The sequence below is a fragment of the Athene noctua genome, chromosome 5 (genome assembly GCF_965140245.1).
Source record: "Athene noctua chromosome 5, bAthNoc1.hap1.1, whole genome shotgun sequence".
Taxonomy (NCBI): domain Eukaryota; kingdom Metazoa; phylum Chordata; class Aves; order Strigiformes; family Strigidae; genus Athene; species Athene noctua.
In genome coordinates, this window is record NC_134041.1 from 43,247,367 (window position 1) to 43,260,340 (window position 12,974).

At 36.5% G+C, this 12,974-nt stretch overlaps 1 protein-coding gene across 5 annotated transcripts in view; it reads right to left on the reverse strand.

The window, feature by feature from the left end:
- The window catches only part of ADK (adenosine kinase), a 295,940-nt gene that overhangs the window by 36,253 nt on the left and 246,713 nt on the right, over positions 1–12,974 (reverse strand). For all 5 annotated transcript variants that reach the window (XM_074907206.1, XM_074907208.1, XM_074907210.1 and 2 more), the window contains 2 exons: positions 12,111–12,146; positions 5,290–5,404 (listed from right to left, as the gene is read on the reverse strand). In XM_074907206.1, coding sequence (XP_074763307.1) covers positions 5,290–5,404; positions 12,111–12,146 — 151 coding nt within the window. The remainder of the gene's footprint in view (positions 1–5,289; positions 5,405–12,110; positions 12,147–12,974) is intronic.

The window sequence follows — 12,974 nt, forward strand, 5'->3', positions numbered from 1 at the left end:
TGGAATAGATTAAATAACAATAATAACAAGTAGAAGTTCAGTATGGCCTATATTCAGTGGTAGATGCACTAAGAAATTTTTAAGATGGACCTTTCTCATTTTACCACATTTGACAGCACTGCTAATACATTTCCTGAAATATCTCAAGTAATGTACCCCAAAAACTGAAGAAGATGTAAGTGGTTAATAGCCCCAACTGAGGTGGCTTTAATGCTTGAATCCTTAAAAACTTCATTTTTACTGCTGTATTCTAACAAATGAGGTTATTACAAATGTGCCCATAACAGAGGTGGTCTTGCAAACACGGAGGGGAAAAAAGAATGGAAAATTCTATGTTCACATATGAACATGCCAGATTTCATCATTCATAAGTTGAAAAATGCTGGAGTGATTTTCTTTAAATTTGGATTGTTTTTCTTTCCTCTATTAAAGCTATAAAACAAGCCAAGTTTAAAGTTTGTAGCTTCAGCTGTTTTTGAATTATGCAAATATTTCAATATAAAAGTATGTTTTTCCATTGCTGAACCGATTTTACTCAGACTTTCCAGAGATTTCCCTTTGGGCCAAGACCAGTCATAAAATGTATCTGACCAAAAGCAATTTGTTTAAAAATGTTATGAGCAACTCTGTAAAAGGGATAGCTTTCACAGCATTTGATTCTGACAAATGTTACAGCACACATATAGATGTGACATATATGTTCTTGCCAAAGCTTGTGATTTTTGGTGCATTTCTTAAAAGCTCCAGCTGCTGAAATCAGAAGATTCCATGTGTTCATTAACTCTGTCGCTTTCGCTGCATATGTATTTTTTGTGGTTACAGAAAACAGTATCGAAACATAAAATGAATGTATCCCATTAGCTCAGGAACCCTCAGACAAATTCAGAATGTCAGGCCTGGAAAGAGGGATATGACGGAACAAGGCTGTTGTAGTGGGATCAGAGTCTTGATAGCCAAGTAATTCCTTGTATGGACAAGGAGCATCCACACAAGGAATCAACCCAATACTGTCCCTCAAATAAATTTTTCTGGTAAGCAAGTCCATAGATCTTATTTTCAGTTATCAGTACTTTTTCCAAACCATGATCCTCTGTACTGAAATGTTTTGTCACAGGTGTCTCTCATAGTTGTTTTTTTTTTTTTTCAAGAGAGTTTTATCAAAATTCAGTCATGTTGGGGACCGATGCTAGAGAAATTGTCAATGCTAATTCTTAGGGTCACTGAGAAGATCCAATGCCTTCAAGTTCTTCAGTAAAAAGATAAAATCTGGCATAATCAAAAAATGCACCTCAGGTTGCCCAGAAAGGTTGTAAATGCCCCATCCCTGGAAACATTCAAGGTCAGGCTAGACAGGGCTTTGAGCAACATGATCTAGTTGAAGATTTCCCTGCTGGACTAGATGACCTTTAACAGTCCCTTCCAACCCAAACCATTCTATGATTCTATGATTTTAAGAGGAAAACATCCGACAACGAGCATTTGCACATGCTCTGTGGGGTCTTATTAGAAGTTGACAGTTAATTTAGTCAACATTTCATCTGCCATGGCTCCTGTTTGCCAATTCTAAACACTCCTTTCCTTCTCTATAAAACACACTGATCACACTCAGCTTGAATTTGAGCTTGCCTGTGCCTTGCAATTATTCCTACTGACAGACAACAGGAAGGAAGGGGAGAGAAAAGGGGCCTTGGGGCTGGAGTACTGTGACAGAGAAGATACAAACAGACAGGAGAAAGACCCAGTGTGCTCCATGATAAAGAAAGAAATTTTTCCTCTGAAACCACAAATAATTCAGACAAAGAAAGTGGGCTGACAAATGGAAATGGCTTAGATTGGGATTGCTGTTGCAGTTATTGCTTCTCACCATTTTCATGATCTGCTCCAGTTGCACGGACCTCTAAGTTGTTTGTCAAATCCATGCCTGAGTGCCTACAGCTTGTGGTCAGTTTGAGGTGAGCTACCAGTGGTTTTGGTGGGCATTAAACCAATGCTGTGTAAACTGCTGCACTTTGTAAGACAACTAAACATCTTTGCGGTACAGCTAGGCCAGAATTTTGGAGGAATTAGACGTTTTAGCTGTCTCAGTCTAAGCTCTCTCCCTTGTCTATAACAGTTATATTCTCAGAACTTTTTGGTCAATCTTTCTTTCCTTTTGGTAACAAACGGTGCCCTTCTGCTCTACGCTCTACTCATCAAATACCTGTTGATACTTCCATTCTCTGGAATGTTCAGGAATCCACAACTGTTTCCTCAGTCCTCTCCACATGTAATGATTAGCTGTATCTGGCCTTCTTCATCCCACCAAGAAAAAAAGAAAAAATGGAAATTCCACATCTATTTTCTAGCACCTGTAATTCTGTGCCCTTTCACAAATGAGCTGGCAACCTGCAACAACCGCCTTTATCCATTTTATTTCCCCTCCTTCCAGTCAGAGCTGTATCAAACTGTATCCCCTCATTACTTCCATTACCTGATCCCTCATTCAGCCTACCCATAACTCACTGAAGACGTGCACTCCTCCTCTCATAACCCAGCCCCTCTCATCCTAGTCCCATGGCTACCTTGTCCTGGACAGTACGCAGAGGCTTTGACAGAAAAACCAGAGCTCTATTAAGGATGTTCTTACAGCCTCAGTATTGCCTATCTCCTCTTGCCATGTGTGGGCAGGAGGAAGGCAAAGAAGGGGGCAGGGGAAGGCATCCGTCTGTGTCTCTTCATGGAGTGCAGCCTGATCCAAGCCATTCACTTCTACTCCCCATGGCTCCCAGTAATGCTGCTCCACGCTGCTGCCAGAGAGCAAAGACTTTTCCATGTCGAAAATGGGGAAGGGGAGGAGGAACAGAAGGTGGAAACCCCACAAAGGCCAAATTCACCTTGGAGTCTTACTCTTGCACCTGTAAGCTCCAGCTCCATCCTGCGCTCTTTCAGACATAACCTAAGACCACTGGAATATATCACCTGCCCAACAGCTGATGAAGGATGGTTAAAGGCAGTAATAGAAGGGAAGAAAGAGCAGTGACCTTTGCCTGGATACTGATCCTCTCTGGTTGAGTCACTACTGACAGAAACATCTTCCAGCTAACAAACATGTTGCTATTATTATTATCCTGCTCAAAATATAAAGCAGAAGGTACGAACAAGCATATCCAAATCCATAGCTGACTGTGCAAATACTATTTTAATCTAGCCACAAACTCTTTGAGACTATAATGTTTCCTCAGAAAGGCAGAATAAACAACTACACACAGCCTGCTTTTTCAAAACATGTACTCCTGTGCATTAGAAAAAGTAAATTAATTTTATACTGGTAACTACTCCTAAATGCAGTAATTCTTCCAAATACCATTTAGAAACTTTTTACACTTTCCACTGCAGGTTTCAAAGCCCAGCTAGACCTAATTAGTGTTGAAATAAGTGTGTTAGCAATACTCTATGCCATTCTGTGGTATTATCATATGCTAAATCAAGGGACACATTTTCGTTCTTTCATTATTATTTTAATGTGAGGAGGTGGGAAAAAGATGATCCACACCAAAGGAAGGAAAAGGGGGGAAAACAATAACAAATTGGTATCTCTTTCAAGAATTGCCCCACAGGCCAAACATTTTTATGTTCTTAATCATTATTAAATGACTTAACATGACACACAGAGCCTGGCGAATGATTGCATCCTGACATGAGAACGAATTACAAATGAAATGAAAGATCAAGCTGTATTAGAGGACTGCCTCTGGGAAATGAAAATCTTTAATTCTCTTTTATTATTGACATTTATTTGGCTGCCATGAATAACAACATAGCAAAGAGATTCAGCTATGCTTGTGCACTGAATAGCTTATCCCATGGCTCAAAACTGCCTTAACATTTATCATGTTTGCTTTTGTAGCTGACACCATTGCATATACTCTCTATCCATCTCGCATTTATCATGCATATAAAGTGAATTCTCTAATTTAAGTTCATTTCATAGCAAACAAACAACTAAGATTAGCAAGTGTCAGTCCTCAAATAAGCTCCCAGTTGTAAAAATATCAAAGAAGGGATTAATGGATTTGTTAACAACTCCAGTTTGAAGAATAAAATAAGTACACAGTGAAAATGAAATCAGAGCACAGGAGGGTTACATATAAGATTTGGATTTACTACCATTATTACTAGCTCATCTATAAAGACATTTGTATACTGCTATTTTTCAGTCAAATGTACAAAGCTCAGGTGCAGTGCCTCCATATGGGCTATTCATGTAATGCAGTAACTTTCTGGAAGCAACACTTCCACCATTATTCAGTGAGATACACATACCCAACTCTCAGTGACTGCTTTCTATTTGCTTTAAACCACTTTGTAGCTAACAAAATAGGGGAAGAAGCAAACTATTGGGGAAATCATTCAAACTGCTATTAAGAATTATCTATATAGCAGTGACATACCTACTTAGTGCCTAGCCCTGCAGCCACAGTCTGAAGACAATTCTGATTTTGAGGCCAATATCATATGAGTAAGCACCAGTCCCTCAGGTGCAAAGCTTCCTCAATTTCACTTGATTTCCAAAGAAGGAATTCAGCCCTGACTAATAACTTACCTTGTGAAGGAATGAACGACTAAAATGGCTTGCCACAGCACATGTTTTTAATAGCTTTATTTAGTCTAGGAGCATAGGTGGACAGAATTAAAGACACTGTCAAAAGGTAGGCAGTCATGTTTATAATGCTTAAATCTGTGCGTCGTACATCATGAATTTAGACAGCACAAACTACTTGTATCCCTGCTAAAACACCTTTTTCCCGCATACTCCTTTGAGAATTGAAGAGCAGACGGCTGAGAAAAGCTAAAGTGAGACTTTCTGCTCAAAGCAAAAAAGCCTGGAAATTCACTTAGTACTGGATTTCACTTCCTCCTCTTCACAAATGTTTAAATATACTACACTGTTGCACAGCTGTTCTCAGCAGGCATAGTGTGTTCTTGTTTGCAGCAAAGATGGCTACACAGATAAAATCTCAAGTCATAAAAATCTGAGTAAAACCAACTGGATCAATTATTTTAGATCTATGCTATAAAAAAAAAGAACTTAAGATGTTCAGAACTAAATTCTCAGGCATTCTTGTGCAATATTAACTTAAATTCAGAATCTTAAAATAATTAAAAGCGTAACAGATGAGAAACATGGGCTAACATCAAAAGGCAAATGCTCTGACTACCATTTAACAGTTATAATTTGTAAAACCACAACTTGTAATTGATTAACTAGAATATTTACTGTGAGCAACAACAGAAACCTGAAAAACGTACCTGTAGCCATTACAGTGTCATCTTTCCCCTGGGTAAAAACTACAATTCGTTGCCTTTTAGTGTTCACCTTTGGCAGGGCTTGTGTCTTCCGGGCTATCTCTTTAATGTCTTCAGTCTATTAACAGAGAGAAAGAAAATTCTTGTTACCACCATACTAGAGCAGTGAAAGATGACACTTTATTAGCAGATCAAAGATTTATTTTCTTATGGCTAGGTATAAAATAGACATTATTATCAGTAGAGCAAGAGTTTTAAAGGGAAGAATACTTCATTCTCCTAAGGGTTTATGTAGTACTATGAGACCATTGTTTTTAATCTTGATAATGATAGTTCAGGTATTCCAATTGCTGCAAAACTGCAAAGCTGACAAAGGAATTACAGAGCATTTTCTAATGAGCAATTAGTGGGTTTCATTGCTGCGGACTGGATTCTAACCTTACCTGTCATAAAATTAAAAATAAAATTGGTAAGAGAATACTTTGGATAAACTCTGAGCCTGATTTTCATCCAGTTTAGTCAGGTTTTAGAGTACTATAATCCCTCTGATTTCAGCAGGATTACAAATACTGTTTCTCTAACCTCCCTACAGCAACTGATCTCAGCAAGTAAACTGACTGTATGCTACGGCACCTTAGAGGGTGTGGAACCCAGGTGATTATGCTCTGTGCTCACTAGCTGGTTGCGTAATTGAGATGCAGGGAAGCAAAGGGTTAAAGGTACACTCCATGGGGCACAGAACATCTCTGATTTTCTGAAGTAAGGCTCAGCTGCAAAAATTTCAGGAATCTTTGCTTTAAAGGACTTTGTATGCCATAGTGTATGTAGCTAGGAACAGAGAAACTGGCATACTGAACCAAACCTCTCATCCATTCCATGTCTTTGACAGCAACAAGTTTGAAACGTTTAATTTGATGCAAGAAACTCTAACAGCCCAACTTGTCATTAGAATATTATCCTTCCTATTCCCATAGTTGCCTTACGATCTGAAACACCAGGATTTCAATCTCTGATTTACTTAGTTTTCAATCTAATCTAAATACAGGTACTCCTGTTATTTGTATAAGCATCAAATCCTTTTATAAAGCTATGTGGGAAGCTTTTGTTCTCAGATTTATCTCAAGTCAGCAAGTTCTACAAATTAATTTTGGTATATGTAAACCTATTTCATGCCATAATATATATTTTTTCTTTTACTTTTTTAACATTAGGAAAAGTAAGAAAGACTATAATTATTTTATGTGCTACTTACTATGTACCACTTTATTCATACCAGTGTTAAAGAACACCATACTTTTTTTTTTTCCAGTTTGCTCTTGTGTACAAGAGACTGTAGTGAAGCATAGCTGATTTGGTGAGGGCCTAGCATTGAATATATGAAAACATAACAAAACTTTCTGCACTATTTGTGTCCTGTTCATTATGAATCCTAACTCATTTTTTAACACAATTACATAATGAATAGAGTTCATTTATAAAGCTGTCCAGAATGGTTTCAAGTAATTTCCCAGAGTTGTTACAATTAATTTATATTACTAATAAATTGACTTTCATCTTTCAAAATCAGCATGTAATGTTATTTTGAAATCCAGGTACAGTATGTGCCATTTTGACTCCAACTGCCGATTTTAAAAAAAGATTGATTATTTTTCATCAGCAGGTCAGTTAAATACTTCAAGAACTATAATTTGCATACCATTCAGTCCTGCTTACTCACTGATTTTAGATAATTTTGTTGATCTTCAAGTACTTCATCTTCCTTATGGACGGAGAATATGCCTGGGCTAGGTATTTACCAGTATCTATTGATGTGAAAATTATCTAGCTCTTTTGCAATACTCTTAGCCTCCCTTTAATTTCTACCCCAGCTCTGGTAGCCAGTGAGCCCACTGATTCATACACATTTGCCAAACATGAAAATCAATTCCCCTTATTTATTGGTCTCTTTACATCTTTTCAAAATTCTCTCATATTTTTCATTTCCATATACTAAACTCTCATTTGTGTTATTTCTTCCTTCCTCCTGCTTAGACTGTTAACATAGCTTTTAGAAGGCAACATCCTCCACCAGAGAAGAAAGAGAAGGACCTTGAACCCCTCTGCATGAACTGAGGACAGTGAACAGGGGCCATCTTACCCCTAATTCTCAAAAGGCAAGAAGTCCCTTAAAGACGCCAGAGGAAAAAAATGGAAATTGCTGCTCTTCTGTTTTGAAATGTCTTTTTAAGAGATCTGTGAAGAGCAGGTATCAGCTGGTGGCACAAGCTGTTGAAAAGGGGGATGTATGGAGAACCACAGGCTGCCAGCTTGGTAATATGTAGGATTCTGAAGGTTCACCTAAATTCTGAACTATTTCAGGCCTTGATAATTAAGAGATCCATGAATTAGAAAATGCAATAAAGCATCATGGAGATCAAAGAAAAGAGGAGAGAGGTGTTTAGCTTTTGCTAAGTGGGAAGTGGCTACTAGGGACTTTATTAAACACATTTACAGTGGAGCAAAGCAGGCACAGAAATCAGAGCTTGAAGATATTTGTGCTATGTATTTACATGCACTTTGAATTTTAAAAGAAAAACGAGGAAGTTATAATAGAAGAAAATGGCACAATCAAGAGATTATTTCTTCAGTTTAAGAAAGAATAAAGATGAACTTATATGAGGGAAAGAGGACCCTGAGGAAAAAGATTAGTGAAGAATGATGGTAAAGGATGAAATAAAGTAGACAGTGAAAGTAAAACTCACATATGTTTTTGGGAAGAATTAAATATATAATTGGCATGTAACAGTAGAAGGAAGGTATTTAGGGGGGAAAAAGGCAATTTTTTAAAACGCAGAAATTTCAAAAAGAGTGGTTTGGAGACTTGTGTCTGATTGTGCAGACTTTAAAAGTAACTGAACAGAATCTTCTGTGAGAATTAACTTGGCCATTTTAGCCAAAATCACTTTGTATGCTAATTTCTTTTAAGGGAAGAGAATTTTATATATATATATATATATCTATATATCTATATATCTATATATCTATATCTATATATATATATCTTATATAGTGAAAGAGCTGCAGCCTCTGTGTTGGCTTTAACTTTTCCACAATATATTGGAAAAAAAACACCTTACCATTATGTTTGTAATTTGAAGGTACAACTGGCATTTTATAATATGTGAATAATTACAGTTTAAGACTGCAGAGGTACTATGCTCCTCATTTCATTGTCAGGCAAACATCATTAAATGTTGTCATCTCCTATTTCTGCTCAGAATATACACAATATTTTCAAATAGCTGAAATGAATAATATTTGTTTTGCACCAACTCATGCTTGCACACTTATTGAGAGTTTCTTATACATCCTGTATCTACAGACATGGCTGAGTGGTAAGACTGTACTGGTTTGTGGTCCTAAAGCCTCTATAACGTGTCCCATATTCCCAGGATACTCACACATATCCAATTATATACTTGAATCTTATTTAACAAAGCTAACATACAAATCTCACAAAAGCATGAGTGGCCTATTGATGCTGCACCTGAAAAATCTTGCATGTGGCATTCATTCCAGCAAGTAAGTGGAATATAAGCATGTCAAGAAAGTAAATCGGATATCCCAGGATCAGATAGAGGTATGTGAAAAACTGCATACAGTTAAAACTGCTAGTCAAACTGTCTTCTGATCTTTGCCTCTGAACAGATACACTACAGCTGGGAGTACCATCACCCTGACCCAAAGAGGCATAAATCCATTGAAAACAGTGGACTTGTGCAGTGTACCTCATCAATTTGAAGACCTAAATCTGGTCCAGGGTACCAAAATTCTCTAATTACCATACCTAGGAAGAGACCTCTGCCTCTAACAGGAGAAATTACTTTGCATGGCAGCTGCTACTAACCCCTTAGATACCTACTGTTCCATTCACGTCATTTTACTGCTTGGGTTGTCAGACAGAATTGAACTCTAAGTTTTTTGTTAAAGTAGGATTTTGTTTTCACAATTCCTACATAGAATAAACAGCAAGTTACCATTTTGTAAAAACAAAACCTCATAATCCTTTTTCCTGGCAATTTTGTTACTTGAAACCTATTATAAGCATCCAGTAAAATATACTGACAACCATTCTACCACTTCAAGGGGAACCAAGACTAAGAGTTTCCCTGGGATAAAAATTGTGACTATTATAATGGATTACTGAGATGACTGCAACATGCAATTAGGATGAAGCAGTGTCTTCACAGACAGTGAATTTACTATATATTTAATAGTTTTAAGATGTCAGAGAACATGAAATTCACAAAAAAGGAAACACTGGTGCACTTCAGGAAGAGACTGCATCAGAAGTAATGTTCTAATGTTCTACTTCTGATAATTACAGATAAGTGTTGGTCAGGAGATAAAATGGAGGAAATAATGGTCTTCAAATATCGTGACTGAATTTACAAAAATACCTTGTATTTTAGCAAAGTACCGTTGAAAACTAAATCTTGGTAAGGTGAAACATAAAAATAAAAATTCCTTTGAACGTGGTTTCTCTTACAAAGAAAAAACCACATTTGTGTCACGGAAGTGTTTTCTATTGCCTATGACAAGATTTTATTTCTTCAGAAAAGGTGTATTTTTTCCTGAAGTTGACTTGATTTTATTTCTTTATTTTTCAAAAATTGTTTCAGATATACTTAATCTGTGTTTAAAAGATGCATTTAGTCCACATAAACTGTAGAAATTACTGGGAGGTAGAAAAGGAGAAGATTAAAAGAAACCCCAGTCACAACTGATTCTCTATGTGAAAAGATTTCTGATTATTTTTGTAAAAAAATAAAATTCTGTCCAGGCTGCAATTCAAATTCAGCAACCAGCAACTTTTCATCACTTCTATGATCAATATCCTCTTAATTTTTGCTCTGGTCACTCGAGGTCACCCTTTCCTTTATTTTTCCACATTTCACCGGTTTTCTATTCTCAACATAAATCACAGAATCAATTTTACAAACTTTTGAGAGTTGCTGGAAATTCTTTTTGGTTTTAATTGAAAGGCTAATTGAAGCTCTTTAAGTTTTCTCTAAGATACTTCATTAGTAGTGTGATTTTTTTGTGCCTCCACAGCACAATGGGAAAACAAGACTGTGGACACTTACCAAGTTTTACACATCTGTCAGTAAACTTGACATGTGAGCTGTTGCCAAGCAAGGGGGTAATAAGAGGTAAGATCATAATCATTGTGCACTTTACTGATATGCTGTAATCAAATGTGGCAGATTTAGGATGTTCAGAAGGAACTGTGCTAAAATCTCTAAGCAAGCACTAATGGAAAGGTTAATATGATGGTAGTTAGCAGACACCAGCAAAAGCAGTTTGTCACTAGAACTGAATTTAAACCAGGCACAATCAAAGTCTTTAGCTCAAGGGGGCAATAAAAACATAGAATGGGTAGACTTAACACACTACTTCCTTTCTTTTTTATTGTCTAGCTACCAGAGGGTACCAATAATTTGTTATGCTTCATATTATATTTGGAGGCATCTGTGAAATTCATTCATTTGATAGAATAAACTCAAAGTGTATTTTTATGCTAACAACACAGATTATACAAATGAAAATTGACAGTGATAAAAAGTCTTGATTTCTACAAAGCAGCCACATGAATTCAGGAGACATAACATGAAATGGGACAGCCCACAATTTTAATATCTAAAACACTGATGGCATTGATGTACCTGCTGGTGCATGGTTCTAAAGAAATCTAAATTGTAGAACAAAAGCTGTCAGTCTTTCCCTCTTTTTTTATATGCAACCATCCACACACAGAAGTGGCATGTTCTTAAAGCAATGTGGTTTGAATTGCGCGGCTTCTATTATTTATGCAAAATGGGTGTTGAGCAGTCAAACTCCTATCTATTCTTTTACACTGCAAACAAATCAATTAAGGTAGGTCTTATTCCAGTGGAAAAACATGTAAAAGGATTTATGTGTATTCAGTTCTGCAATTTAGATTTCAGTAAGATCACTTACTATCTGCAAAATTAGCACAACTGTTGTCACATTAATTATAGTATTTAAAACCTGCCTATTTGAATTCAGCATTAGACACCAATAGCTGATAGCTCACCAGATTAAATTATCTGAATTTAGCCAATGGGAGACATTAGTCAAATAAATACCTCAAGAAGGTGAAATCAAAAGCTCTGAAAATCACTGTAAAATCAACAGTGTTTACTTCAAGAAAGTGGATCATACATTTTTAGAGCACAGATGGAAAACACCAACTTGAATATGTTTCGAAACACAAATTCCACACTACCCCTTCTAAAGGAAGCTGTTTGTAGAAGCATGGTTTACATTAATCAGTACCTAACAATTTTATATACAACCTTTCTAAAATTCATTTGCATAATTATAATCCGCATATGGCAGGGTTTAAGTTATTTAAGCGGTGTTATATTTCACTATTTAGTCTTGCCTCACCACTGCTTTAGCAGTGAATCCTTATGGAGTGTAATGCAGCTAATGAGGTAGCTTTTTAACTGAACAAACTGACAGGTCCCATATCTGCAGAGGCAGCTTGAAACCGTGCCCAACCTCTCGGCTTCCCAAGAGGCTTTTCAAAATTCAATAAATAACATCTGTAGGCGATGTTGGGTGCAGACCTAGCAGAGTGCGTCATAACACTGAGCTGGCAGAACAAAGAAACCATGACGACTGCCAAGTTTCCATGGCAACCGCTGCGAGGCTTGGAGAGTATAATAGCACATCAATCATTGTCCAAAAGAACTTCATTATCAGCAAGAAAAAAACCCTTTAGGATCTGTTTAGTGTGCAATTGTGGGTTAACTCACCTCAAAGCCTTGCTCTCTAGCAAAAGTGGCAGCTTCCTGAAATAATAAAAAAAGAACAGTTAATTATAAAGTGCTAGATAATGAAGAAATAACACATTTTGAAACTCATTCAGCCAGTTTTCTTTTTACACGATTATCTCAATATACCCATATACAGTTGTTCAATTCTGATAGTCGCACCAAAAGCTTCCCCCCTCCTTCCCTCAAGCCCAACAACAGCACAATGTCAACACATTTCACAAGTTCAAATAAAGGAGGTACAATATGTTTTTTCCAGACGAGGAAAGTTACTTCTGGAAATAGGACTTTGACTAGGAAACCACTATTTCAAATCCAGACAAACATCCTTCAGACATTTTTAAATTGAAATTGTATCATATCTCCATTTATGTATGACACTTCATGGGATAAAGGTTATCAAGCCATTTTAAATAATCACTTGTCATCTACAGTGCATGAAAAAAATAGAATCACAAAATGTGTTCAAACCCTTGTAGTGGAATCAGATGAGCATTTTAAAATACTCTGATGTCTTAATCACTGCTTTAGGCAATTTAACTATGTTATTTTCCTGAAAGAACAGAGGAAACATCAGGGTATCAGAATGTCCTCATTTCTTATTTATATTAATTGGAGCAATTAAAATCTGTTTTGAAATAAAAGCGAGGAGACAGAAGACAATAGCAATGTTTTTCCCTTACTCACTTTCTACCTTAACATTGCAAATATTGCAGAAACCCCTCAAAGTCTTTAAATTTTAATTTGCATTCTTCCAGATGATCTTTGTTAAGTGATATTAATAGAGGGATAAGTCTTGAGCCAAAATGTTGAGTTGATCCAACTAAAAAAAAAATAACTATTGTA